Raw genomic sequence first — 27,839 nt, 5'->3', positions numbered from 1 at the left:
CATACAGCTGTTGAGTGCTACCATCGCATGAATTTCTCTTATCAAGGTCGAAATCCACCAAGCAATTTGGCAGCTATGCTTGCTACAGCAAACATTTTGGGAGAAAATCCTTGGTATGCAGATACTGGAGCATCACACCATATAACCCCAGATGCTTCTAATATAGCTTCTTCTTCTTCCTATAAAGGCAAAGAGGTAGTCACTACAGCTAATGGTCAAGGTATGTTTATTGCTCAAACTGGTCATTCTATATTTCAGCATAAAGATCATACTTTCTCTCTTAGAAATGTGTTGGTTGTCCCTCAAGCCACACACAATTTGTTATCTGTGAACAAATTCACAAGAGATAACAATTGTTCTTTGACATTTGATCCTGTTCAATATTCTGTGAAGGATCTAATCTCGAACCAGACTCTTTTCCAAGGGCCAGCTAAAGGTGGTCTATACCCAATAATGCTTGGTGCTGGTCTCTCTTCTAAACCTCAAATAAAAGCTTTGCTAGCAAGGCCTACCTCTCCTGCTATTTGGCACAAAAGGCTGGGCCATCCTTCATTTCAATCTCTGCAAAAGTTGAAGCACCTTTTTACTGATGCTGCTATCAAACCAATCTTCTGCTCGGACTGCCAATTAGGGAGGAGCAAGAAACTTTCTTTTCAACCTTCTAGCAGTGGAGCATCTTCTCCTTTACATTTGTTGCATATAGACCTATGGGGTCCTGCTCCTAGTGTCTCAGTTAGTGGCTATAAGTACTATGCTAATGTGATAGATGACTATTCTAAGTATTGTTGGATACTACCTTTATCAAATAAATCACATTTTGCTTCAGCTTTTATATCCTTTGTCACTGCTATTGAGAATCAGTTGGGTCATAAGGTTAAAACCATTAGGACAGATGGAGGGGGAGAGTTTATTGCTACTTCTCTTAAGTTATTCCTTCAAAACAAGGGTATTACTCATCAAATGACTTGTCCCCATACTCCAGAACAAAATGGAGTAGCTGAGTCTAAGCACAAGCATCTACTTGATATCACAAGAACTTTATTAGTTCAATCCTCACTTCCTAGCTCCTATTGGCTTGAAGCTCTCAATTCAGCCAATTATCTCATTAATAGGCTTCCTCTTACCTTACTCCAAAATATGTCTCCTTTAGAAAAGCTGTTCTTTTGTACTCCTGACTATGACTTCCTCAGGGTATATGGCTGTGCCTGCTATCCTTGGCTGCGACCATATGCACAGGATAAGCTTGCACCAAGAAGCAAGGAGTGTATCTTTATAGGTTATGCTACTGACCAAAAGGGTTATAAGTGCTTAGACCCGACCACTGGTCGTGTTTATGTTTCGAGACATGTGGTCTTCAATGAAGATTATTTTCCTTTATCTTCTACCAAGTATTCTACCATTGGTCCTTCCAGTGACTCATCTGTTGATTCTCAAGGTATAGTTCCTATTTCACCACCTATGGGTCAGCCTACTGTTACTCCTGAACTAAATCTAGTTGGAGCTCCTGCTCATGAAGAGCCTCACTCACCTCTTCCTGCACCTGAAGCTCACACTCCACCCTTATCTCCCATTCCTGAACCTCAGTCACCTATTCATGAGATTCCATCTCCCATGCTTGAAACTCCATCACCTGTGGCTCAAACTCCTGTACTTACTCAACCACCAATTATTGAGCCACCACCTCCACCAATTCAACCAATTCAGTCCACTCACCCAATGCAGACAAGAGCTAAGTCTGGGGTTTTTAAACCAAAGGCATTTTCAACTAAACATCCTATCTCTCCTACATTAGCTAATATTGCCTTACCCCCAACACCAACTTGTTTTACACAAGCTAACAAGAGTCCTCAATGGAGAGAGGCTATGAGTACAGAATTTAAGGCTTTACAGGAGTTAAACACATGGTCTCTTGTTCCTCCCTCCCCTAATCAGAATTTAGTGGGTTGCAAGTGGGTTTTTAAGTTGAAACAGAAGCCTGATGGTAGTGTTGAAAGGTATAAAGCTAGGTTAGTGGCCAAAGGCTTTCATCAAAGAGAGGGCATTGATTATTCAGAGACATTTAGTCCTGTGGCTAAACCAACCACAATTAGAGTTCTTCTCTCTCTTGCAGTTCAAAATGATTGGTTAGTTAAACAACTTGATGTGAGTAATGCTTTCCTTCATGGGCATCTAAAAGAAGAGGTCTATATGACCCAACCTCCTGGTTTTCAAGACATTTCCAATCCCAATTATGTTTGTAAACTTCATAAGTCCCTTTATGGTTTGAAACAAGCTCCAAGAGCTTGGTATGAAGAGTTAGTGGATTCATTACTAGCCATTGGTTTTCAAAAATCATCTTCAGACACATCTCTCTTTGTTTTCTCAGATAATGGAGTTCTTCTGTATGTGTTAGTATATGTAGATGATATATTGGTCACTGGTAACTCTAACCCAGCCTGTGATTTCTTAATCAAAACTCTAAGTTCACAATTTGCTATGAAGGACTTAGGTCCTCTTCATTATTTCTTAGGGATGGAAGCTAAGAGAGATGAGTCTGGCCTTCATCTTTCTCAAACCAAATATGCCTTGGATTTACTTCAAAAGGCACAAATGGCTGATGCAAGGCCTTGCTCTACTCCACTTCCTCACAGAACAAAACTGAATCCAACTGATGGTGAGCTTCTCCCTGATCCTACCTATTATAGAAGTTTAGTAGGGGCCTTACAGTATCTTACTTGGACAAGACCTGATTTGAGCTACTCAGTTAATCTTGTTTGTCAATTTATGAGTCAGCCAAGAACTTCACATTTGTCGGCTGTAAAAAGAATTTTAAGATATCTAAAGGGAACCATTACTTATGGGATTCATTTCACTAAAGGCAAATCTTTAAGAATACAAGGATTTGCAGATGCAGATTGGGCTGGCAGCATTTGTGATAGTCGATCTACTTCTGGTTTTATTATATATTTGGGTGAAAATCCCATCTCTTGGTCAGCAAAAAAGCAACCCACTGTATCTAGGTCGTCTACAGAAGCAGAGTATCGATCTCTTGCTCACACAGCTGCTGAAGTTCTATGGGTTTGTTCTCTTCTCAAGGATTTACATTGCTTTATCTCTATTCCACCAACTCTTTGGTGTGACAATGTTTCAGCATTGGCCTTAGCATCAAATCCTGTTTTTCACTCCAAGATAAAACATCTTGCATTGGATTTCCATTTCATTCGAGAATTGGTGGTCAATAAAAGAATTCAACTCTCTTATGTTCGCACTAAGGATCAGCCAGCAGACATTCTTACTAAAGCCCTTCCAGGACCTCCTTTCACTCAACTTAGAACCAAGCTTAAGCTCTTTCCAAGTGCTTAGCTTGAGGGAGGGTAATAGAGATAAGAGTATAATTCAAATTGGGTTTAATTTATTTGGGTTGGATAGCTCCTTGTTTGGCTCACATACACTGGATCACACTACTTCAGTTTCGGTTAAGTTGGTTAATGGCTGGACCACTTCTCATCCACCCTCGACTCAGACTAATCTAACTCCCTTGAGTTCGTTATAGTTTGTTAGAGAGAGTTAGAGAGAGAAATCGTTTCTGTTTAAAGTTTGTTAGAGAATTAGGTAGTTAGTTGTAATCTCTCTTTAAATACTCTTGTACAAAATCATTTCAAAGTTAATGAGAATCAAATCAACTATATAAGACACTTAAATTTCTGGCTGACTAGGATGAAATAAATCTTGCACTTTCATATTTCTATCCAAATATTGAAATTGATATAACACTTCACCTTCCTCATTCCTTATGACCTTTCAACACATTAATTCTCAATTTTTTACTGCCACCTTTAGAAACGTCCATATATTTCTTAAACTGATTTTACTATTATATTCTTATGTAGCGACATAAAACAAAATATTATAACCAAGAACTCCAAGTTGTAGATGTATATTTCATCATATCTTAAGGTTTTAGACAAACCTTCGAGATGGGAGAATAAGAACAGAAAAACCATTGCAATCATAAAGTATTACTTTATCGTTCTTATGAACAACCACAAAACTAAATATTATAACCAACATATCCAGAGTTGAAGATGTATATTTATCATCCTTTTGATACAAAAAAGGACGTGTATTCATCATCTTGTAAATTGGTATAAATGTGCATCGAATATTTTTTGTCTCCGTCAAATATTTATTATTTTTATAGTTCAAATTTATGATTTTGAAAGCATATCAGAACAATGTTGTTTGGGAAGGAGATGAAAACTGAAAATTGAAACTTCTCAAAAGAGCATGTTTTAAATTAGTCCGTTAAAACTGTGAGGAAGTAATAACGAGAAAGTAAAGAGAGGATTTAATAATGAAAGTGAGGTACTATTGTTGATCCAGTTACAAGTAGTATTACTTTAATATTGACTCTCATTGTTCAGGTTCATGATATTCGGTAGTTGCTCTTCAAAGTTGTTTCTTCGTAATTTTATCTTAAGCATGTCTATTTTTCGAATGCTAATGCAGCTATAACTTGCCTGAAAAAATTGAGTTGGAAGACTAAAAAATAAAGATCAGTTAAAGGCACTTATATACTTTTCTCTATACGTAAACCTTCCAAAGTTGCACATTTTTTTCATCATCAAATTTTCTCTTCGGTTCGTTGTTTCAGACGCTAAAAGTTTGTCAATTTGTATTTTTACAGCAGTTGTAAATTGTCTGTGCTGAGATTGTGAATATCATATTTTGTGAACTTGAATGAATTTCCAATAGGAAAGATCAATCACCTCGGGTTTTTTATTTTGGTCTTTATGCGTTTTTTATTACATCTTATTATTTTCGGTGTTGTCAAATTTTATAATAAATGTGTATCTTTTTTTATATCGGTTATTGTTTTTATCTGTTTGTTTTTCTAAAAGGTTGAAGTTCATTTTCTATGTGCATGTATTAGGCAGTTTAGTCTTGATGATGATATATTATACAGTTTATAGACTTAATTTCTATGTGCATGTATTAGGCAGTTTAGTCTTGATGATGATATATTATACAGTTTATAGACTTAATTTATAAATGTTTATGTATTTAAAAATGGCTTCAAATATTTTACTGAAATTTTTAACTCATGCACACTAATATAAATTGATTTTTAAAATAAAGATCTAAATTATAGTTTAACCTAAGACTATTTGTAGACCAATTTTCAGTCAAAGTTTGAGATGATCTTGAGCAATTTTAGGAAATTTCTTGGGTGAATATTTGCAAAAAAAAAAAAAAAAAAAAAAAATTCTCTTACCTTCTACTAATGAAGCATTTTAGTACATTTATAAACCATTTTGTTTCAACTTGTGAAGTTCAGAACAACTTAGTTATTCTATTACATAATTGAATATATTTGGAATTAATTTGTTAAATTCACCAAATTCATACGATTTGCGTCATATAGTACGTAATTTGTTGTTTGATAAGGTTCAAGATGTTTTGTTTGGAGTAAATAATTTTGTTGTCTCAAAAATCTGTAATAACTTAGGTTAAATCTTATACCATTAGAACAATACACTTATCTTTACGGAATACTAATCTCGAAAGTTAGAACTACAAAATGCGAAAATACAGAAAAATTAAATGATCAAACATCTCATTTACTTTTTTCTGCGTTGCATAAAGGCCATTTCCCCGCCCGTAGGGCGGGGATTATGCCTAGTCTATTATATAAAACAGAAGGGAAAACGATGACTGGGACAAACATCCTTATTTAATAAGAGATATTGTCTAGAAGTCCTTCTCAAAATTTAAGATATAGTCCTTCGTAGAAATAAAGTTACCTATTTAAAAAACAATAATCCTTTCCTTCTTAGAAATAAAATAACTAATTTAAGAAAAAAAGAAACAAAATAAATTTCAAGGGTTAAAAAAAAGAAATTAAAATCTCTCTATCTCCCTCTTAATAAAATAATAACTAATTTAAGAGAAAAGAAACAAAAAAATAATACAAGAAAAAAAATAATAACTAATAAAAATCTCTCAATAAAATATAATAATAAATTTCATGACATTTGATTGATAGAAGTGTCTGTGCCCTAGGGCACGGGATATACCCTAGTCTATTATATAAAACAGAAGGAAAAACGATGACTGGGACAAACATCCTTATTTAATAAGAGATATTGTCTAGAAACCCTTCTCAAAATTTAAGATATAGTCCTTCGTAGAAATAAAGTTACCTATTTTTTTTTGTTGAAGAATAAAGTTACCTATTTAAAAAACAATAATCCTTTCCTTCTTAGAAATAAAATAACTAATTTAAGAAAAAAAGAAACAAAATAAATTTGAAGGGTTAAAATCTCTCTTTCTCAATAAAATAAAAACTAATTTAAGAGAAAAGAAACAAAAAAATAATAAAAAAAAAAATAATAACTAATAAAAATCTCTCTCTCAATAAAATACAACAATAAATTTCGTGACATTTGATTGATATAGGTGTCCGTGCCCTAGGGCACGGGATATTCCCTAGTATATAAAAAGTCGTAAGTGGCTAATATTTCATGATATGAAAAATGCTAGGTTCTTTATAAGTTGTATGATTTGCACGTGAAATTGATATTAGTTAATTTGCATTAGACTTGATCAACTTAATTCGCTTTTAATTAATCAACTTGAATTATTAATTATAGTTTTAAAATAACCTTAGGTATAACTCTTAATCGAAATTGTTATTTGGTGTTCCCGAAATTCTAGAGAAACAAAAGTCCAAAGTCATTCTTAATCCTATGTTGAAACTTGAAATTGATGTTGTATGTTATAATTGTTGAATGTTGACTTCTACCCTCATTGAGATTCCTCCATTTTCAAATAATTACTTCAATAACGGATTGAATTCAACCCGATGTGGTCTCAAGAATATGATTGTTAGTCGTAAAAAAAATGCAAGTCGACTTAAAACTCAAGAAGTTCAGGAAAGGGTTGGGTCCAATTCCAATTGAGCTTCAACAAAATTATGTAGTCGACTTAAAACTCAAGAAGTTCATCGGAATAGTCAAGTAAATGCAAGTCTACTTACCAAATACCAGCAGGTTAACTTGTGGTCCAGACAGAGTAACACATCGTAATGTCCATGGGCCGCGGATCGAAACGTTTTTCAAACGATTTACCTAAAAGGGAACTTCACTAATGTGGTCCAAAATGGTTAAAATGGTGGTTCCTATAGGCACTCAAAGTTCTGGTTGTTTCCAACTATTGGTGCTTATCGAGCCAGTGTGGCCCAGCACGTACGGTAAACGGGACAAGCCAGCCCGAGTTATATTTCAGTCCCGGGCTAGGCTTGATTTTGAACCCGATAGTCTAGCTTGACAAGACAGTGAGCCGAGTTGGGGAAAACCCACTAGGTCGGGCCTTCCCGACTTGTCTCAAGTTACTTTTTCACGAATGCTTATAAGTATCCACAACGATCGATGATTTGTACAATTTTACAGTATTCATGTCTTTTTGTTTCCCCTCAATTTGGATGAGCGAGTTCCAATGATTTCTAGAAACAAACTTCTATTGTGAATAATTGTACTCTTTTCGGGAAAGAGTTTCCTGATCATTTCTCTTCATATAACAAAATTCAAAGGATAAATTTGAAGCTTCAAAGAAAAATTTAAGGTTTTTAAATTGTTTTTCTTTAATATACTTACGGACCAACACAGTGCCCAACTCGACCTGTCTCAACCTGAGGCTTAGCAAGCCCGTTTCGGGGCCAGACTTGCATATAAGGTTCAAGCCTGGTACTAGTTTCAACTTGGGCATGTGAAGCGCAGAGTGGCCCGACACGATAAACACCACTAATTTCAATGTTATAGTTGGGCTTGAGCTTAGGCTTTAGCTTAAGCTTAAGCTTGGGCTAGTTGTGAACTGTTTTTTGGGCTTGGTTTTGGGCTTAAATGTTCAGATTGATTTCAAGGTAGTAATTGGGCTTCAAGTAGGTTGATGGACTTATCAAAAGAAATACACACACGCAACCTTGTCGGTTCCTGAAAATCGACAAGGAAGTTATAGAACCAATAATCGATTTCTGTTAGCCCCATCTCTTCTTCCGATCTCTCATGGTGAAGAGAGAAGAAACCACAGAAACCCATCTCTCTAAAATTATTAGATTTTCTCTCTCTAACTCCTTTGACACCCTCAATACCCCACTTTCTGCCGCATAAAAAGGTAAATTACAACTTTATCTTGATTACCCATTTCTCTTAATTCTACAATCTTCATCTTTTCTTTTTCAAGTTTGATTCTGAATCACAAATTAATTTGGGATTCATCTTTGCTTTTATGTTAATTGATGTTGGTTTTAGTTAGATTTGCATGGACTTAGATAATTCTTGAACCCTTTATCTGTTTTTAATCTTAACCATAGCTATAGTTTTTAAAGTTTGGTGTAGTGGAATCAAGCCCATTTTTGTAAATCAGATTAGGTTTTAGCTTGATGGAGTTATAATCCATAAGTCTTTAAATTGTGGGTTTGCTTTTTTCTAGTTGATACTAGTGTGGCTCTTCCAGACCTAATCAATCATATGAATATATGATAGAGGATTTTTCGGATTGGCATATGGATAGTGATAATAGTCTATGTTGCGCCTGACATCGAAGATGTACTGTTTGTTTAACTATGAAACATAATCAGTTTATGCTGGAGGAGACGAATTAAAAAGTGTCATTTTTTGGTTTTTCCCAATGGGGCTTGATGTTGCCTGTTGCCATTGTAACGACCCAAGACCTAGCGGTTACAAATACTGTCCATGTTTTCCCCAGCAGTTAGTGTACTGGGTACAAGGTTTTGTTCCCGCCAAGGCTCTCTGGAACCACCAAAAAGGCCTTGGTACTTACTAGGCTCTGAACACTCTCCAGAAGTGTGAGGATCAATCTATCACAACAACACATTGCGCTGCAGCAATAAAGAAAATCGTGAATATGTTTTCAACTTGTTTTGTCGAAAACTTGGAATCCTTTGATGAATTTGAGTACTTCAAAAATAACCATACATGGAATATGTCTACATAAGGAATTTTTCTTGTTTGAACCTTCATTTGATGTTTAACTTATCTAAAGATTTGGATTTGGATTTGGATTTGGATTTGAAACGTCGGAACGTACTTAAGATAAACTATGAAATTGTTTGTAAATTAGTTTATGTAATGTCATCTCTTTGTTTATTGAGATTTTGGATCTAATGGGAAGTGCTTAATTTTCAGGTCATTCTTCCAATTTGTAAGAGATGGCTTCATCGATAGTTACTCCAGCCATGCTTAGTGTCTCATCTCGGAGACCTCTAGGTACATCGATTCTCCTATTTGAGCCCGTAAAGTTGCTTATAAAAGTATTAGTATGAGTATTTTTGGGTTGTAAGTATAGCACTTTTTTATTACTTTGAGGTAAAAAATTATACCATGGGAGAGGTTCTAATGTTTTGGTACACAAAAGGTGGAGTTTTATTCTTTTACCTCCAAGTGGTCATCATGCTGCAAGTAAACGGGTGTATTCATATACCATATTACCCTTCGGGAAATAAATCATTATTTTTGAGTTCCCTAAAGTTAGATATTTTTCTTCGTACAGGCAAAACTAGAGCTATGGGCGAGAACCGGATTCAGCTTCTCGGGCCTTCAGAGGTCCATGTACGATCACAACCATTTCAAATCAAACTTGCAACTAGAATGCAAGCCAGATCTGTCTTATGCTCTGCTGCCTTAGTAAGTTCTTTACTCATTACTTTCTACTCCTTAATTGCATGCATAGCGTAATACTGCTTTCTCCACCTCGATATTGCATACTCGATAGTCAAGTCTTTATGTCTGTCACTCTTAACAGTACTTACTTCAGGAAATAGGCCTAGTAGAACATATCAATGTATCTTTTACCTCGACGTGGAGTCTTCATGAGCTATAATTCTATTATAATAACTTTGCCAGCATTTTCGTGTATAACAACTTTCATGCCTGTGAGTTTTCCTGCTTCTTCATTACTGTGGAGTCCTCGAGAAGCAAATGATTGAAATTTAGTACTTCGACATGTGAATAACTATCGCTGTTAGCCCTTATCTAATATCAGCTTGCTAGAAAACATCGAACTTGGAAAGGGTTTATTTTTCGAAACTATGCAGCAAAGTCTTTCATATTAGAACAAACGGATTTTTTTTTCGTCTGAATATATTAACCCAATGTTTTATAGGTGAATCATGATCCTTCCACAAAAATGTCATCTCAGTAGGCGTGGCTTTGAGTGGCAGTTTAGTTCTTTTTAAACGATTTGATTGTGATTTGCTTTCTATGCAGAATGCAAGATGTGGAGCTGAACAAACCCAAACTGTTACACGCCAGTCGTCAACTATAACAATTGCTCCAATTCAAGGTAAACACCATATGTCAGTGTTAAGTTTTTTTTTTGTTTTTGTTCTTTCGAAGTTTCAGACAGTTCTATTATTGAGTCAAGGATATCCAGATAAAATATTTTTTGTGCATTAATCCAATATAACTTTCTGATTTTTTTAAACACTTTGTTTCTTAGGGAAGGAAAAATCGCCAGATCTTGATGATGGTGGGACAGGATTGCCACCCCGTGATGATGGAGATGGTGGCGGTGGGGGTGGAGGTGGCGGTGGAGGCTGGTCTGGAGGATTTTTCTTCTTTGGGTTCCTAGCATTTCTTGGATTCTTGAAGGATCAAGAAAGTGATGGACCTTACAGGGATGAAAGGAGAAGATGAATGAAGCAGAAGCTCTTCTAGTTATAAAGTCAAATATCATTTAGTTACTATTGTATTGTTATATATTTGTGACATCTATATTCCATGATATGGGGTTTATATCGGATGTTGAGACATTTCATTTAGATAAAATATAAAAAGATCAAATATCAGATTCTTCCTATTGCCATTTTTATCCAGCTTTTGACGAGTTACTCGATTCAGTTTAGTGACGATAATCCACAAATCCTTGGGTAGTGTTCATTTTTTTCCAAGTCAGGTCTGAAATCTACTTCAAGGTCAGAATCGACTACAGTAAGATTTCATAATATTTGTTTCCATTTGATCCGTGATGTTTGACTCATCTGAATTGATGACTATAGGATCTAAACTGATGACTAAAGGACTATTTGGGTCCGACGGTTCAGGCAAGTCAGATCCCAGCCGCGAGAAAAAACAGACACAACCTCGGACGAACTTGTACCACCTGTCTCAAAACCCCAATTTTCCAAAAAAATAATATCTTTCCTCTGTGCCCAATGAAGAAGATTAGGTAAGAGATGAGATGGAAGAGAATGTTGGAGTAGATTGAGTCAAAAAACAGATTTGTGAAAACTATATTCATTCTCCAGTTTCTAAAAAGAAATTCTGAGGTCAAACTTCAATAGTTCCTACCTTGATCAAACTGTAACTAGAGTTTTACAGAAGAATTGCAAAATTTACATCTTCGAAAGGTAAAAGAGTATATATCTAACAGTACAAGTTCAACAAGTGATTGATCCATATTATCTTTTACACACATCGAGATTTAAGTACCTGAGAAACACATCTACATATCCTTATAATCCTCGAATGACCAGCTTTCAGAGCTCCAATTGCAGCTGAAATTTCAGTCGAGAGTAATTTTGTCGTTTCCGTTTGTGTTTCGGGGTGAATTTGTAGCCGAGATGGAAAGATTTCTGAAGGATAGACGCCTCTGATTCAGAACCATTGATCAAATCAGTTGGATCATAAGATGAAATATACTGGTAAAGTAGTGATATTTTAAGTCATACAAGACGCACCGATTCAGAGAAGCCATGTCAAGTGTCAGAGTCACCTTGTATCCCGTCTTGAAATCGATAAAACAGAGTTGCAAGTCGAGCTGCTCAACTGTCATAAGGAAACAACTTATATGATATATGTTGAAATTTGGAAAGCATAAGAATGACCCACTAGTTTCTTATCAATTAAAAGTAAAAAAAGAAACACACACATATACATATATATATACATATATGTATATATATGTATATATACATATACGGATATACCAAAGAATTCAGTTTCAGGTTCGAAGTCAAATGAAGTTTTTGTCATTATAATGAGTCAACTGGCATGGCTTGTAAATATTTCCTCGCAAATTGTTCAATCATTATATATATATACATATATGTATATATATATATATATGTATATACATATATGTATATATATATATGTATATATATGTACATATATATATACATATATGTACATATATATGTATATACATATATATACATATACGGATATACCAAAGAATTCAGTTTCAGGTTCGAAGTCAAATGAAGTTTTTGTCATTATAATGAGTCAACTGGCATGGCTTGTAAATATTTCCTCGCAAATTGTTCAATCATTAACGAAAAAATAACATATAAAATCTAGATACGATCACAAGTAACCAATTGCACTTTTGGAGTCCGTAGTATTCCAATCCAAGCCTACCAGTCTGATATATCATATACCAATAAGAGTCACGAATGGCTAGTAAATTGAGTAGAAAAACTAATATTTAATATGCATTCACTAGGTAACTGCAGCAGTATGGTACTCAATCAAAAAAAATATTGACAAGCTATGAACCAAGTATGCACATCCCACACCAAAACGAAAAAGAGAATGGTAAAGAAATGTTTTACCATAGGGTGAATAAAAACTTGTTTCGATTAGATTCCTGAGCTCTATCTGTGCCATATTAGTCTCCTCCATCACCTCGAGGAGATTAGTTAATAGGAAACTTGTTACCTAGAAAGCGTTCAGAATATTATCCAACATCTTAGACAAGCAATGACAGTTAAGAAAGAAACTAATGAAGTTTGGCGGCTGATTATAGGAGTCAAAATAAAATTAGAAAGGAAACTGACTTGTGTTTCTAGTGCCAATTTTTTTGTACCACCAATCGTCCGTGTACTTTTGGCATTAAACACAAATGCAAAGGCTGTACAAGCATTAATGTTGGGGAAACTCTGTAACGACAGGAAAGAATGGTCAAGAGAAAAAACACCCAATAAACATTTCTCAAGAAAATAAATACATGATAAAAGTAAAGATAGAAGCTACTTTCCCTCAAACAGGTCACTAGATCAATGACTTGGAAGCTGTTGTGGCACAATATCTACCTTAGTATTTAAATCATTGAGATTCTCATAACACAGTTGATGAAAATATGTGGTGAAGAACATGCCAAATCAACTTCTGAGTCATTGATCTAGTCACCTGTCGAGGGAAACTAGCAAATTTGGGAAGTACAATTAGGATGGATCTCTTCTGGAGAATTTGACTCAATTACCTTCATGATGTTTTGATCAATCAAATTGTTTAAGGTAACTATACTTGAAACTGGTCCACCATTTAGTGTGAACCTGTCAATCATGGGAACTGATCGTGTTATATATAATACAGTAGCCACCAGAACCACATTTCTTTTTTGGAATTTTCAACATAAATAAAGAAAAGGGAACAACAACCTTTGATGGAGGAAATGGCAATAGTTGAGCACAAGATTATGACTCAAATTCTTACTCTCGAGATCGTGCACTTCCCAAACCTAAATAATGAAATTGGTAGTAACAAACAGTGAGTTACGTGAGACATTTTTATGTTACGGTAACAAAAAACAGTAACAGAGGTTAGCCTAGAGAGAGAAGACCTGCAAGTCCCGGCGAACAAATCTACTATTCGCTCTCTTCTTCAAATGATCATTAATTAATACTACAAGATCAGCAGAGCTTGGTTCTCCTTTTATCTTACAAGAAGAAAGGAGTGATTTTGTCAAGTCCTTTAGTTTTTTATCTAAAGCTCCAAGTTCCTGCCTCTTTGTGATCAATTTATCATATGCTTCCTAGAAAAGCAATAAATCAACCGTATAAGCCGTAAGTCAAACCTCCATAATTCGAATAAACGAGAGATATATTACTATTAGATATTTCCCCACAAATCTAGAGGAAATGCAGAACCATTCTGCTATTAGATTACCAAACCAGAGATTAAGAACCATATATACCTTGTTTTTGCTGTTATTATTAACTGAAACAAGTGAAATATGACTCTCATTATACTGAACACCTAATGGACGAGGTACACAGAGATCTGAGAAAGATTTCTTCAGAAGTCGAGATTCTTCAATTCCAGAATGCAATAACTCAACTTTTTTCTGCATTACAAATTGCACCCTTAACGTCTACAACAACTCTCTACAATTTGAATTTAGAATTGCAGAACAGAAAGAAGAGAAGGAATTACAAGAGCTCTTTTGTGCCTCAGACGTAATAACTGCAATTTTGCATGTTCATACACAAGCGTCGATTGCAAGCACCTAGCTTCAACTACCCTGCACCAAAATAAATCATCAAACTTAAAGTCATTTTCCCGTGAAGCTTCAGGTATAAGAAGTCATTCCTCCACAAGAGCACAAAGGAATCAAAAGTATCACCTTTTCTGTTGAAGGTTACCCGCACGATCATGTATTTTCTGGGAAAGACAAATGAAAACTCGGAATTATAAAGCCACATGGCAAGAAGTTTTTATACTTATCATCACAGTACTTAATGAAGTCCATGTATTTCTACTTTTTATAGTTAAACTCAAGCTAACTCTGCACTTATTTGGCAAACCTGCGATTGGAGTTCATTGCAAAGTGTCATGTGCTTGTTAGCCTTTTGTACTCGAGCCACAATATCTTCCACAATGCAAACCTAATATAGAAAAGATCAGTAACTGAAAAAAAATGCAGAGAATATAAATTACAAGTATAATTATGTTCCATATTCTTTGATATTGAGAAGCCTTTGGCTTACAGAAAAAATAAGTGATAAGTTTTAACTATAGAAAAGAACATATAAGTAAACAAAGAAAAAGTTCAAAAAAATGCACACCGAAGAGATTTACTTCAGAAGCAAAGGGAGGAAATTTTACCTCCTCTAAGTTAAGGTTCTCAGCCAATGGTAAAAGGTGGTGTTCTATAGCCCCGGAAAGTTTCGAGAAAATCTGTAGTCCAGAAATTAGATTTTTAACGGATATAGAACTAGTCTGGTAAAAGGAGCAACGTTAAACAAATAAATAGAGCATAATATGATAGGAGCAGTTTTATAATAAACATACATGAGCCCAGTTTCTAACCTCTTTCGCTTCGAAGTTTTTCACAAAACAATGTTCGGGAACAACTTTTGGGCTCTTACGGATTCTGACGTTATCGGCACCGCTGTCATTATCCATATTAATGATCTCCTGACACCTTCTTGGTGAGGCATCCGTTCCAACTGCTTCTCCTTCGATGTTTTCCAAAAAACAATGCCCGCGAGCAATTTTTGGGCTCTTAGGGATTCTGACATTATTGGCATCGCGGTCATTGCCCATATTAATGATCTCCTGAAGCCTTCTTTTTCGCCCAGAATGCTGAGCATCTTGTACAGGAAGTGATTCCTGTAAAATATGGGCTTCCTGATATTGCTCATCATGAACTTGTCCATTTGAGCATTGGATGGATGAAGGGGAACCTTGATGATTCCTAACTAAGGAACGTGTATTGACCTTTTCTGGTGGGAGTGGGGCATAGGGTTCTTTCATGCAAGGGACTTGAGGTAGACATTCCAATATTCTCTGCATGTCATGATTGCATAAGAATTACGAAATCACGCGCGGATAAAATAAGATTCACTACGACTCAATGGCAGCGTTTGAACTTGACACTAGCAAAGCAAATGAGGCACACTAGTTTGAAAAAAATATGATTTGCTCAAAGTTTCTGATATAATGACTAACATGAGTATGGAAAATGTTCATGAAATAGACATCTACAAGTATGAATGAATCAAGAACAAATAGAAATAGCAATGACAAAGTACTAACGTTTTCAAGTCTGGCTGGAGTTATAGTCCTTGAGTGTATGAATGGAGAAGCAGAATCATATGAAGTTGTATTTTGGAGAACCTTCTGTTGCAACTGGCCTGGATCTGTCCTCGTAAGAGAGTTTATCTGTGGGCTTCTAGACGGGGCTCTCAGGGTAGTTCTGAACCCCAAAGGTGTCCTATGGTCCCTAACATTTTCACATTCTTTTGGCAAGTTCTGCTTTAGAAATTCCGGAGTACTTATCAACTTCGATTTCTCCACGTTGTTATAGGCACTAGCATTGCCAATGAAGGTGGAGGCATCGTGCACATTTTCTTCCTTGAGCGAAGTATCACCAGCTATGTTTTCCTTGATGGAAGAACCATGGTTTATGGGCAATTCAGCTGGTGAGCTCAGATGATTCGTAGAGGCAGTGTTTTCTACTAGTCCGACACCCGAACTTACAAGTTTATCAAACTGTTCCTGCTGCATTGGAGCCTCCTGTATAATGCTTTTCATGGGTGACGTAAATAACTTCTGAGTCAACTGTTTTAGTAGAGAACTATTTGATTTATGAGGTGTCCCAGTTTCTTGAAATCTAGTCTTACTCGAGGAATTAGACCTGGAAAAAACCAAAGCATCTTCTATGATGTTATGACCACTGAAACTTTGCTGTTCTATTTCCTTTCCAAGCGTAGAGAACTTCGGGAGGATAACTTCCGCAGATATCTTGTCCCCGTCTTCTCGGTCTTGCACGGTGGTCACAACCTCTTCTATCTGCCTCGATCTTTGGGTGCTCCTTGGTGTCCCATCAGAAAATCTAAGCGTTTCAGTTTTACCAATCTCTTCTATTTTCTCTGAAGGAACAATTGGTACATTCTCTCCTCCATTAGTTACCAAAACGTTGATTGATTTCTTAGTAGGATTTTTACTAGTTTCAATCTTACTAGCTGCAAAGGAAGGAGAATTACAATGATAATTTGACAAAACTGGTTTTGAAATTTCATCTCCCACACCTGAATGAGAAGACTCACGAGTGTTCAATTTCGAAGTGTTTTTAGCAATAGACAAAATACTAGCATTGCTCCTTGTGAATTTTGAGGAAGAGCGGGGTGGTTTCCCTGAAAAAGGAGTGACTAACAATTCACTCCTAGATAAACCAGCAGTATCATTAAATATTTGTCGTCGTTTGGCACCTAATGAGGATACAGAACCCTCCAATGGAGATCCAACGGCTAGATTATTCTTGAAACCAACGTCAGGAGTACAACTTGCTCCAACTAAAGATTCTTTATTCATTCCATCACCAACGTGACCTAGGGATTCATAATCACCACCTATCTTAATCTTCTCCCTCAGAGGTGTTAAGGTGTGGTTACTACCACTGCCGAACCCCATATTTGGACCACCAATTTCTTGTATTACATCTTTTGTCGAGTCCGTATCCGTGCTGGAAGGCAATCTCTGTAATGGAGGAAGTAATGGAACATGTCAGTACGTGTCAAGACCTTCACTCTTCATAATGAGACCATTAAAATAAATCTATAGATCTAGGAGTCAATAGAATTCTAATTCGCTAATGTTCATGAAATGACACTCTACATGCACGCGGAACAACATAGAAAGGCAGCACTAGTAAGCCGATGTAACCACGTGAGGCTTACTACCATTTAGTTCCAACAACTAAATACAAAAGAAAGAAACAGAAAACAACAAAGCATCACAATTGAAACAGATAAACTATAAAAACTATCATATGAGAACTATCTCACCAGCGTAGGCTCCTCAGCACTTTTATTCTGGTGACTAGGGCTAGAAGCATTGGCATCAAGGAGAGTGTCATTTGTGTTCAGTGAGGAAGTATAACTGGTGTGGTTGATAATATTGGATGCCGTTCCACTATTTCCCTCAAAAATGACATCAGAAGCCGCTTCAGTGATTTGATCATGGCTACCGTGATTCTCTTTATCATCTGCCCTAAAATCCTTTGGTTCCACTTCCACTAACTCACCCGTCCGTTCATCAATTTTCTCAAACCCAATATTCTCTTTTACATGATTAGGTGACTTCGAAACATTGGCTGGATCAGAAACAGAGACATCGTGCATAATGTCGACGCTTTCACCCAGGATTGCACATAGATTAGGGGATAGTCTCCCATAATCATACATATGAGGGTTATCTCCTATCAAACTCATATCATTTGAACCACTACCAGCGCTAGATTTATCATTAGAAAGAGATGTACGAGGAATTGGCTTATTAACTCCAGTCAATGCCATAGAACTCCCAGAGTTGTTAGGCGTTGAATTTCCAGTCTTCCCTTCAAAGGTCATATGCAGATCCATTCTTGATGGTGTTTTGAAATTCCCTTCCGAATCTGATTGCATAAGACTACGAAAGTGCATCGAAAACGCTGTTGAATCTAGAGTTAGTTCGTGTTTATCATCTGAGGCTCCCGAATTCGATAGTTGTCCAGATCTAATAAAATCTGCTGAAACAGGCCCGAAAAAATTTTCTTCTGCAAAAACACCATGATAATATTTAAAAGAACCATTTTTACTATACAAAGTGGCAGGACAAAGGCGAACACAAGAACTCTGCACCTAAGAGCTCAATAATATGTAAGCTCGAAACTCTCACCATAAATATCCCTAATTTTGCAATGAAATTAAACAAAAACACGGCAAGTATGACAATCGAACACTCAGATGATATTACTCAACTACTAAATTTTCAATTTTTTTATCACATTATAAATCTCATGCTGAATCTAAGCATATGGGTATACAATTTACAGTTAAATTTTCGTCTCAGTAGCTTCAAATACAAATCAAACTAAAGAAATGAATTAAAATTTTAACTTGCAAACTTACTTTATCAGTTCTCCCCCCAAAAAACCTAGGTACTAATCAACTCCTAAATTTCAACAAATTGAAACAAAATAACAACTATTACAATAAATTTCATACATTTTACCTAATTTCTCCTATATGAAGTTTAAAAAGCATCAATTAAACTCAAATAATGAAGTAATTTCGTTTTGATAAAGTTACCATCATTTGAAGTAGCAGAACCAAACCCACTTCCAGGAGAAGAAGAAGAATCAATAATAGGTCGAACAAAAAGACCTCTATGTTCATCATTATCATCATAACCATCATCATCTTCTTCGTCATCATCTTCTTCGTTACGAGATAACTCCTTTGAATCGTCACTATCAACAAAATCTCTTAAAAACCCAAACCCCTCACTTGGATGTGATGATGGTTCAGTAAGAAGAAGATCTGAACTAGGTTTTGTTGAATTTGAAGGTGTAGAATCACATTCTTCATCTCTATCAAATACATGAACTGAAGTGATTTCAGCAAAGCTCACTCTTCTTAAACGTTTCTTCTCTCTAGCTACTGTTTCTTCATCTGGTGCACTATTACACAGATCTTCACGGTCTCTGGTATCCATTAACTCCGGTGAGTAAATGAATCGGAATTTGAATTTTGTTTTAGAAAAGGGAAGGGTTTTATTCCCGGTTTAAAAAGCAAAATAAATATTCCACAATATAATAACGGATATTTCAACTTTTATTTACACTCTACTTACACCACATCTCATGTCGTTTTACTAAACGTATTAAACTTTATTATACTAACATATATAAAGGAATGATGAACCTAGTAGAGATTGTTGATTGAATCAGATGCGGTCATCTTGATTTGTTTGTAGATTTCAGGAGATTTCATGGTGGTACTTCCAAATCCATTCCTGAAATCTCAAGATAATCGACATTTTTCTTGAAAATCTCATTGTATGCTTGGTCGTTCGATCTCCATCTTACCACTTCATGAAAGCCACAACCCATCTTTATGTCGTATTGGATGAGGAAAAGCAATATGCAGACCTTCGCTTAATCGATTTAAATTCATAAACAACAATGTACATTTGAGAAAAATTGTGAGCTATCATTGTTGGTTAAATGCTGAAACGGGTGGAAGTTACATCGCGAAATCACATAGATCATCAAAATATACACTATAAAAATTTATAATGATTTGTCAAGAACGGAAGATTGATCTTCTTCCCATTCCAAATTTTTCCTCCTCTTGTCTACATCTCTACTTTTTCTTTACTCCAAAAAAAATTGATGGTAGAAGTAAACTTGATGGTAGATGTAAAACTACGTAAAGAAAACGAATACGATGAACTTCTACTTGGAGGATAAAAGGGATTCCGACGAAGGGAGGATTCTGACGAATACGATGCGGTGTTGTTTTTAATGTCGATCGTGTTAGATTGAAAATACTAAATACAAGACACTGCTAACTGTTAAGGGTCATAGTAAGGATGTGGGGATCGGGGGCGTGTTAGTTGACTGTTTTTTGGGTTGGTCTATGCGATTCTGAAATTTTATGTTACTAAGAATATCAGGCGAGTAAGGACAATCGAAGATTGGTTTCCAAAACTCGTCTAGACATCCTTACCTTCACAAGAATTTTATGTGTTTGATTTTTGTAGAAAATAGTTAGTGAACGAAGATGATCATTTTAGATGATGATCAGTCTACAAGTGTGGGAGGCTCACAACTCAGCTAAAAATTGAGGTCCTTTTAATGTATGGTGGAACATAAAAATAAAAGTAAGAAAAATTAGGGAGGATATGTACCCTTGACATTTAACCCACAAAATCAAGTTCCTATCCAACAAGCTACAAATGCAGTATCTATCAAACTTTTACTTATAACTTTTCTCACCATGGTTTATGAGATCCAAATTATGCAAGTAAGTCGAGACGCAATAGCACCCCCCTTTAGCTGCTTTGTTCGTGGGCCGCTCACAATAATTTTATATCAATAAACTATTTTGCCGAATAAAATGTTAATTCTTATCATTCTTGTGATTTATTAGTCTATTAGTTTCCCTTTTATGATCTAAAATTGGTATTTTATGATTTGATGTCCCCAAAATTTTATATTAAACCACTAAATCAACTTTTTTAGAAAAAGTGAAAATCCTAACTATAAAAGTAGAAATTATGGAGTCTTTAAGAGCATCTCCAATGGGACACTAACAAACATTCTATAAATCCTAATTGTCAAGTGTTAATAAAGATTCTCTTTCCTAAATGTCAATATAGAGGCATTATAATTTCCGTTGGTCTCCAACGGAGATCTCTAAAGTCTCTATACACTATAAAATAAATGTGTCCACCTCATATTAGAGTGTCTAACAAAGTGTTACATTGGAGATGGGTTTTTAACAAAAACTCCAAAAAGTCATATGTGACACTCTAAGTGTTAGAGATTGAGTGTCCCATTGGAGATGCTCTAAACCCCTTAGAGCATCTCCAATGGGACACTCAATCTCTAACACTTAGAGTGCCACGTGTGACTTTTTGAAGTTTTTGTTAAAAAATCATCTCCAATGGAACACTTTGTTAGACACTCTATTATGAGTTGGACACATTTATTATAGAGTGTCTAGAGAGAGAAACTCTAAAATGAGAGTGTCTACTTGAGACTCTCTAAGTGTTACTTTATTATTCCAACCAATAGAAAACTTTGCTTTTCAACTACTTTTTATCTATTGAATTGAAGAGGGACATGTGTATTAAGTAAGAGATTTTAGAGATCTCCATTGGAGACCAAACAAATGTAGAGTGTCTCTACATTGACACTAGGAAAGAGAATCTTTATTTGACACTTGACAACTAGATTTTTAGAGTGTTTAGTAGAGTGTCCCATTGGAGATGCTCTTAATGAGACACACTGTTAGACACTCTATTATGAGGTGGACACATTTATTATAGAGTGTATAGAGAGATAGACTCTAAAACTAGAGTGTCTCCTTGAGACTCTCTAAGTGTAACTTTAAAATTCTAACCAATAGAAATCTTTGCTTTTCAACTATCTTTTATTTATTGAATTTAAGAAGGACATGTGTATTAAGTACAAGGATTTTAGAGATCTCTATTGGAGACTAACAAAAATTAGAGTGTTTCTATATTGACACACTAATAGAAAAATAATCTCCATTGACACTTGACAACTAGGACTTTTAGAGTGTTTGTTAGAGTGTCCCGTTGGTGATGCTCTTAGACCATCTCCAATTGGACACTCAATCTCTAACACATGAGTTGGACACATTTATTATAGAGAGTGTCTACTTGAGACTCTCTAAGTATTACTACTTTATAATTCCAACCAATTGAAACTTTGCTTTTCACTACTTTTTATCTATTGAATTGAAAAGGGACATGTGTATTAAGTAAGAGATTTTAGAGATCTCTATTGGAGACCAACCAAATGTAGAGTGTCTCTATATTGACACTAGAAAAGTGAATCTTTATTTGACACTTAACAATTAGATTTTTAGAGTGTTTATTAGAGTGTCCCATTGAAGATGCTCTTATACTTATACTATATAATAAGGAGTGTTCTCATCAAAAAAAAATATAATAAGGAGTGTTTTTTGCAGCAAAGTATAAAATAATGATGGGACATTTTGGGGGAAGAATACTAACAACTTTTTTCTCTCAAGACCCTGCCACTACTACCTCTCCTATAAATTGTTTAAAAAAAATGTTAAGAAAATAAATTGTTTTTACCGAGCACGCGCCTTTCTTGGTGGATCCATTTTTGCCAAGAGTTTGACAGGGTGAGGCAGCATATAGTGGCGAAGCTTTTGTGGGGAGAGGGAAAGAGCTTGTCTCACTATACGGCTTTCCTTACCCTCAAGTTATTATTTTTGAATAGTTTTTCTGCCTAGATTGAATTTTTCACCAATAATTTCACTTTTCTCTCAAGACGGTACTACTAGTGGTGTGTAGAGTAGAGTGCCTTAAATCTAAGGTGTCTTGTCTGTCGTTATTAGTGGTCAAATCTTGTCTCTCAAATCAAACTAACTTTTTTCAATTTTTGAAATACTTTTCTAACTTCCCTCTCTCCCTTCAGATCAAGCCTTTTAATTTGCATCAAAACTCAACTCTCCCTCCACATCAACAACCATCCATTAAAATCCCAAAACTTAAATTGAAACACCAAATCCGTTGTCACAGCTCTGAACACCTCCATGATTGAATATAAAGTTTTTGATGTGGAAAGACTAAAATCTAGAGGACCAAAATAGATCAATCACCATTAGAGATGAATAAAATGTAGAGAGAGAAAATTTTAGAGAGAGAGTTGCAGGAAAGACTAAAATTTATATATAAAGAGTGAGGGTGTGGGAAAGAAGATTGGTTTTGTGAGTTACTCTACTTTCATTTATAAGTTTGCCGGAAATGGAGGAGTTCGTCGTCGATCCTGACAATCTTGTTTTACTTGTTCTCATTTGATCCTCCCTGGTCCATTTTGTTGTTTGAGTTGAAGAGTGATTTGAAGGTATACACTTACTTTCTCTCTCTGAAAACTTCTTTTATCGATTTTCTATCTCTAAAAGTAATGATATTGTTCATCTATTACACTCACTGCGATCAATTACTTAGATGCAACTATGATCAGATGAATCATGGGTGATTTTATCCACATATTCAACTATGATTAATTTTCCCCTATCATCAATCATGATCAAATTTTGATGTGCAACTATGATCAATTTAAACCATTTGATATTGAACTATGATTGATATCTGCAACTATGTATGGAGATTTGATGTGTTGCTTATAATGGACAATTTTCTCGATTAGAGTCAAAAAATATTTTTTTTTCAAAATTTGATGGAACGGATTCTTTCCCCCCTTGCAATTTTAATCGATCATCATTCATGAGATTAGTTTGTTTTTTTATGATATCTTAAATCAAATTATTCTGTCTCTAAATTTTTTATTTATTGGTTGTACCTTGAAATGAATAAAATTTACTGTGTTTGTGTTGGTTTGTTCTTCCCACTCCATTATCAAGACCAAAGAGAAAAAGAGATAAACGATTTTCTAAGAAGAATGGAAAAAATTTACAGTGTTTTTTTATTTATTTGTTGTACCTTAAGTCAAAAACTTTGTGGCAAACAAAAACCTTTTGTCAGAGGGGTAAATTAGGAAAGATGATGACGAGTAATTAAAGTCTGACGGAGGAATAGACGGAAAGATGAAAAAGGGGACCAAAATGGAAGCTGACCATCTTTAGGGGGCCAACATAGAATTAACCCTTTTTGAAATGAAAAAAATAAAAAGAGTTATTTCCCTATTGGCCCCCTACTTTGTGACCAGCTTCCCGCCTGGCCCCCTACTTTACAAGAAATACCCATATGACCCCCTTAGAGAAATAACCCAAATAAAAACCTAACTTTAAGAGAAATAAAGCAACAAATACTAAACTACTTTTTCTCTTGCAGTCTACCACTACTATATAATATCTTGTTTGTCTTTTCTAAAACGATCATGTCTACATGAGACAAACACTATGATCGGACCGTTATTTATTTTCTTTCTGATTTTCTAACTTCCCATTTTCTTTCTCTCTCTCCTTACCTGTACGGCTTGTACCCTTCTTTATTCACCAATCCCAAACATGACAGTTGGTCCATTTTACCCCTAAGTGGGGTCTAGAGAGGCAGAGCCTATGATTATCCGAAACAAAGAATAATTTTTATAGTGTTATTTCTACAAAAAAAAAAAAAAAAAACAAAAAGAAAAAACAAAAGAAAAGTGTTTGTTGTACACTTGTACTGCCTATATATCCGCAATTTAAGTATGGAAGGCTTATCTCATCAAAAAATGTATATATATATATTAAAGGGCTACACCTCCCTTATTTCATATCATTTGTAACCGAGTGTCCGTAGCTAGATTTGTAAGTGATGGTGGGCTAATACATAAACGAAAAAAATCAAACAAATTTGACTGCCAAGGATGCAAACAGTAGAAGAGTAATTTGGATACACAACCAATGTAGAACACTTTTTTACAAAATCTTGGTCTCAAAAATTATTAGAGCATCTCTAATTTCAGTCTTTTGAGCTCGAAATTTTAAATTTTCCGCTTCAACCGACTGCTCCAATAGAAGCCCCTTAGCGTTGAGCAGAGGTTCAGTCCCAAGAGCACTCTCTAGTCGACCCAAAGGATTGGGTCAGTTGAAGGGTCTAACAAGACCGTTTGAGACTCCTCAACAACATATTTTATTTTTATTATTATTATTTTTTAAATCTTATAACTTTTTTTTTTTTACAATCTAATTAGTTTTAGTTTTTCTTTTCAAGAATTATTGCAGAAATAGTTCACAACACACGTGTTTCACACATGCAAAAGATCGCACAAATTTTTTGCACGCCTACAAAAAAACCACACACGTGTTTCTCAAATGCACAAATTTTAAGCCTAAAGACAGACTAGCATTGGAGCTGATTTTTGAGACTGAGCTGAAGCTAAAAATTATGAGTTAGAAAAGTAATTTTTTTGGCCTAAGTTAGTCTGGGGTTGGAATTGTTCTTCCAGCCACAAATGGTCTTGTTTCTACCAAGATAAATATGATCTCCTACCGAAATTAGAAATGTCATTTAGTAAATGATCCACTGTGTAATTGATGTAACAACAAATACTCATAGATTTGTACTTGACTCTGAATTGGATTGTCATTATTGAAATGTCAACAATTTATGAATCCCTATACCAACTTCGACTTGTCTTGTTTTTAAAAAGAAACGTTTTCTATCGAAAGTTAGAAATATAATTAGGGAAATGCTTTACTTTGGCATTGATGTAGGAAAAAGGATACTAGACTCCGAAGTGAATGTTCATTACTGTAATAGAGAGCCACGGACAATTGATCATTCGTTTAGCTACTGCTACGATAACAAATTTGTTTTCATTATTGTACGTAATGGACAACCCTAACTACGAAAGAAAGAAACATGAAATAAATGTAGAAATAATTATGGGAGTTAAACCAAATTAGGTTGCAATATAACTACCAAGGAAGCAAAGTAGCAAAGGATATAGACAAACTAATTTGGATACCTAAGGAAAGTGCAATATTTTTCAACCGGAATCTTGTTATCAAGAATTATTGCAATCTCAACAATTTATGAATCATCATTTTAACAACCTGGCTCGGTTGGTCTCCTTTCTACAATTTATGGACAGGTAACCTAATACAAATATAGTGGCATACAAAACACATTTTTAGTAGTAGCAGTAGTAGTAGACAAATTTAATTTCTAGTAGGATAGAGCTCCATAAAAAACAAAAAAAAGAAAATGGAAAAGCAAAAAGGTACAGGAATCTCTCTCTCTCTCTCTCTCTCTGCCTCCCACTACCACCTCTGACCTCTAACAAATTTTTAGGGTTTTCAATGTCTCCTGCTCTATATATATACAGGTACAGGAGTCTTATATTTTCACACCCCCACTCTCACTCAATCTCTATCTCTCTTTCTCTCTTCTATCAGTCGTCTTCCTCAAGAAAAAGAAAACCATGGTGTGTTATTTTTTAGAAATGAAGTTTCGATTAAATATTCTCATATTTCAGTCTTTAGAAATGGAAGTTTCGATTAGATTTCTTTCTTCTTCTTTTTTATTTTTTAATCTTTATTGTACTACTAGTTCTGTTTTTTAACCAAGAATGCTAACATTTTGTTTTTAATAATCATGTAGGCCAGGAGTATCCTTGTCAAAATTCTCTTTGAAGTGCTGTTCTGCCTTTTTCTCCCACATTGTTGCTACTTCTTCCTCCAATTAATTCCCCCATTTAAGGTAGTGAACCAGTTTGATGAAAAATACATCAGTGAAAGTCTTTCTGCCGAATTAATTATTGGGTTCATTGTTTTAGGCATGACAACAACCTTTGTGCTTAGGACTCATTCTACTCCTGATGAGGTGAAAAGGAGATTGAGTTATTTCGGTTCAATAGGATGTTTTTTTATTTGGTTTGTCAATATAGTTATTGGGTGTTTGATGACCCGGCATGCCAACCTAACCATAGCTGCTACGACCCTAAATGGAGCCTTAGTTTGTTTGATAGGTATTTTTTTTGATAAGGATACCTCCGGTATAATATCCATTGGTATTTCTAGCTCAGCTTTGACTACTGGCCTATCTTTATTCCCAAAGTTTGTTTTGGCTGAATTTATCCTTGGCTCAGTAGTATTTGTAGTGTCTATAGTTTATCAAATCACTTCACTAGACACCAACAGTCGCATAAAGAAGGCATTTTTTAGCACTGTAAAGGCTATCAAGTCTAGGTACAGACAAGTTCGAAGATATCTTCGTAATGAAGATGAGAGAGAAGATGAAGAAACAGATGACATCATGACGACGGATGAGGGTCGTCCTATATTGTCACCGAGAAGGAGGGTGTCAAGTTCTCCAGTATTCCAATCTGCCAGCTAGGTACGGACGGACAAGTTTTTCTTTTTTGGTTGTTAAGAAGGTAGTAGTAGTAGTAGTAGTAGTAGTAGTAGTAGGTTAGGTCAAAGTTTTATTTTATGTTAGTTTGTTTCTGTTTATTTGGTAGTATGGGGGTACTGGGTAGCTTAGGTTTAGTTTCTTTTTGTTTTTTTTTTTAATTGATGTAATGGGGGTGTTTCTGTAGTATCCACTAAACATGGTAATGGAAGTACTACTTTTTTTCATATATCTGAAGATTAATGCTACTATTTGATTCAATAACCAGTTGAAATATATGAAAAAAAAAAAAAAAAAAAAAAAAAACGTGCTTGAAAGATTCAAAATGAAAGGGACCATTAAGTAATTTGCACAAAAAAACTATTCCCCACTACATTTTGTTTTATTTTCTTCAAACAGTAAAATAGATCTTTAATTTCAAGTCAAATTTCATTCTTTCAAAAATAAAATAAAAAATAATACAGTACTTTCATTCTCTCTCTCTCTCTCTCTAAACTGCCCTGTTGAAACCGGAAGAATGAAATGGGAAAGTGAGGCTTTTTAAACGTAACTTAAATCTGGGATGAACGGTCCAGATCTAGTCAAACTTTCAAACCCCCTCACGCCACGTCAGCTGAAATTCTTTTTGTCAAATTGTTTTGTAACTATAGCATTTCCGATTTTAACAAAACAGACTTAAGGTTCCCCTTATAATTTTGGGTTAATAAA

General features: G+C 35.1%; 2 protein-coding genes and 1 long non-coding RNA gene across 4 annotated transcripts; 2 read left to right on the top strand and 1 right to left on the bottom strand.

Annotated features, from left to right (window-relative positions):
- The first annotated feature begins 7,946 nt into the window (after positions 1 to 7,946).
- LOC147560548 (uncharacterized) lies at positions 7,947 to 10,855 on the top strand. The gene is made up of 5 exons (XM_086662727.1): positions 7,947 to 8,151; positions 9,186 to 9,266; positions 9,550 to 9,683; positions 10,266 to 10,341; positions 10,498 to 10,855. The coding sequence occupies exons 2-5, from the start codon at positions 9,209 to 9,211 to the stop codon at positions 10,692 to 10,694; spliced, it is 465 nt and encodes a 154-aa protein (XP_086518853.1). The 5' UTR covers positions 7,947 to 8,151; positions 9,186 to 9,208; the 3' UTR covers positions 10,695 to 10,855.
- Positions 10,856 to 11,281: 426 nt separating this feature from the next.
- LOC147560547 (uncharacterized) lies at positions 11,282 to 20,078 on the bottom strand. Of its 2 annotated transcripts, none has more exons than XM_086662726.1 (16): positions 18,857 to 20,078; positions 17,573 to 18,321; positions 15,822 to 17,264; positions 15,093 to 15,572; positions 14,889 to 14,960; positions 14,588 to 14,668; positions 14,407 to 14,444; positions 14,217 to 14,304; positions 13,978 to 14,127; positions 13,624 to 13,815; positions 13,442 to 13,521; positions 13,264 to 13,336; positions 12,839 to 12,940; positions 12,614 to 12,719; positions 11,738 to 11,825; positions 11,282 to 11,649 (listed from the first exon to the last, which is right to left on the bottom strand). In XM_086662726.1, the coding sequence occupies exons 1-16, from the start codon at positions 19,260 to 19,262 to the stop codon at positions 11,466 to 11,468; spliced, it is 4,332 nt and encodes a 1,443-aa protein (XP_086518852.1). In that variant the 5' UTR covers positions 19,263 to 20,078; the 3' UTR covers positions 11,282 to 11,465. The 2 variants fall into 2 exon arrangements, with proteins under 2 accessions (XP_086518852.1, XP_086518851.1); XM_086662725.1 differs by having other exon boundaries at positions 15,075 to 15,572; positions 18,857 to 19,389.
- A 6,048-nt stretch (positions 20,079 to 26,126) lies between these two features.
- Positions 26,127 to 27,360, top strand: LOC147560546 (uncharacterized). Its single transcript, XR_015233828.1, has 2 exons — positions 26,127 to 26,205; positions 26,382 to 27,360. It is a non-coding gene; the product is annotated as an uncharacterized LOC147560546 (long non-coding RNA).
- Positions 27,361 to 27,839: the final 479 nt, after the last annotated feature.

This window comes from Eschscholzia californica, unplaced genomic scaffold, assembly GCF_041429995.1.
Source record: "Eschscholzia californica isolate CP2 unplaced genomic scaffold, dmEscCali1.0.p SCAF_2, whole genome shotgun sequence".
Classification (NCBI taxonomy): Eukaryota; Viridiplantae; Streptophyta; class Magnoliopsida; order Ranunculales; family Papaveraceae; genus Eschscholzia; species Eschscholzia californica.
Note: the sequence above shows the minus strand (reverse complement) of the source record. Positions and strands in the feature narration are given on the sequence as shown.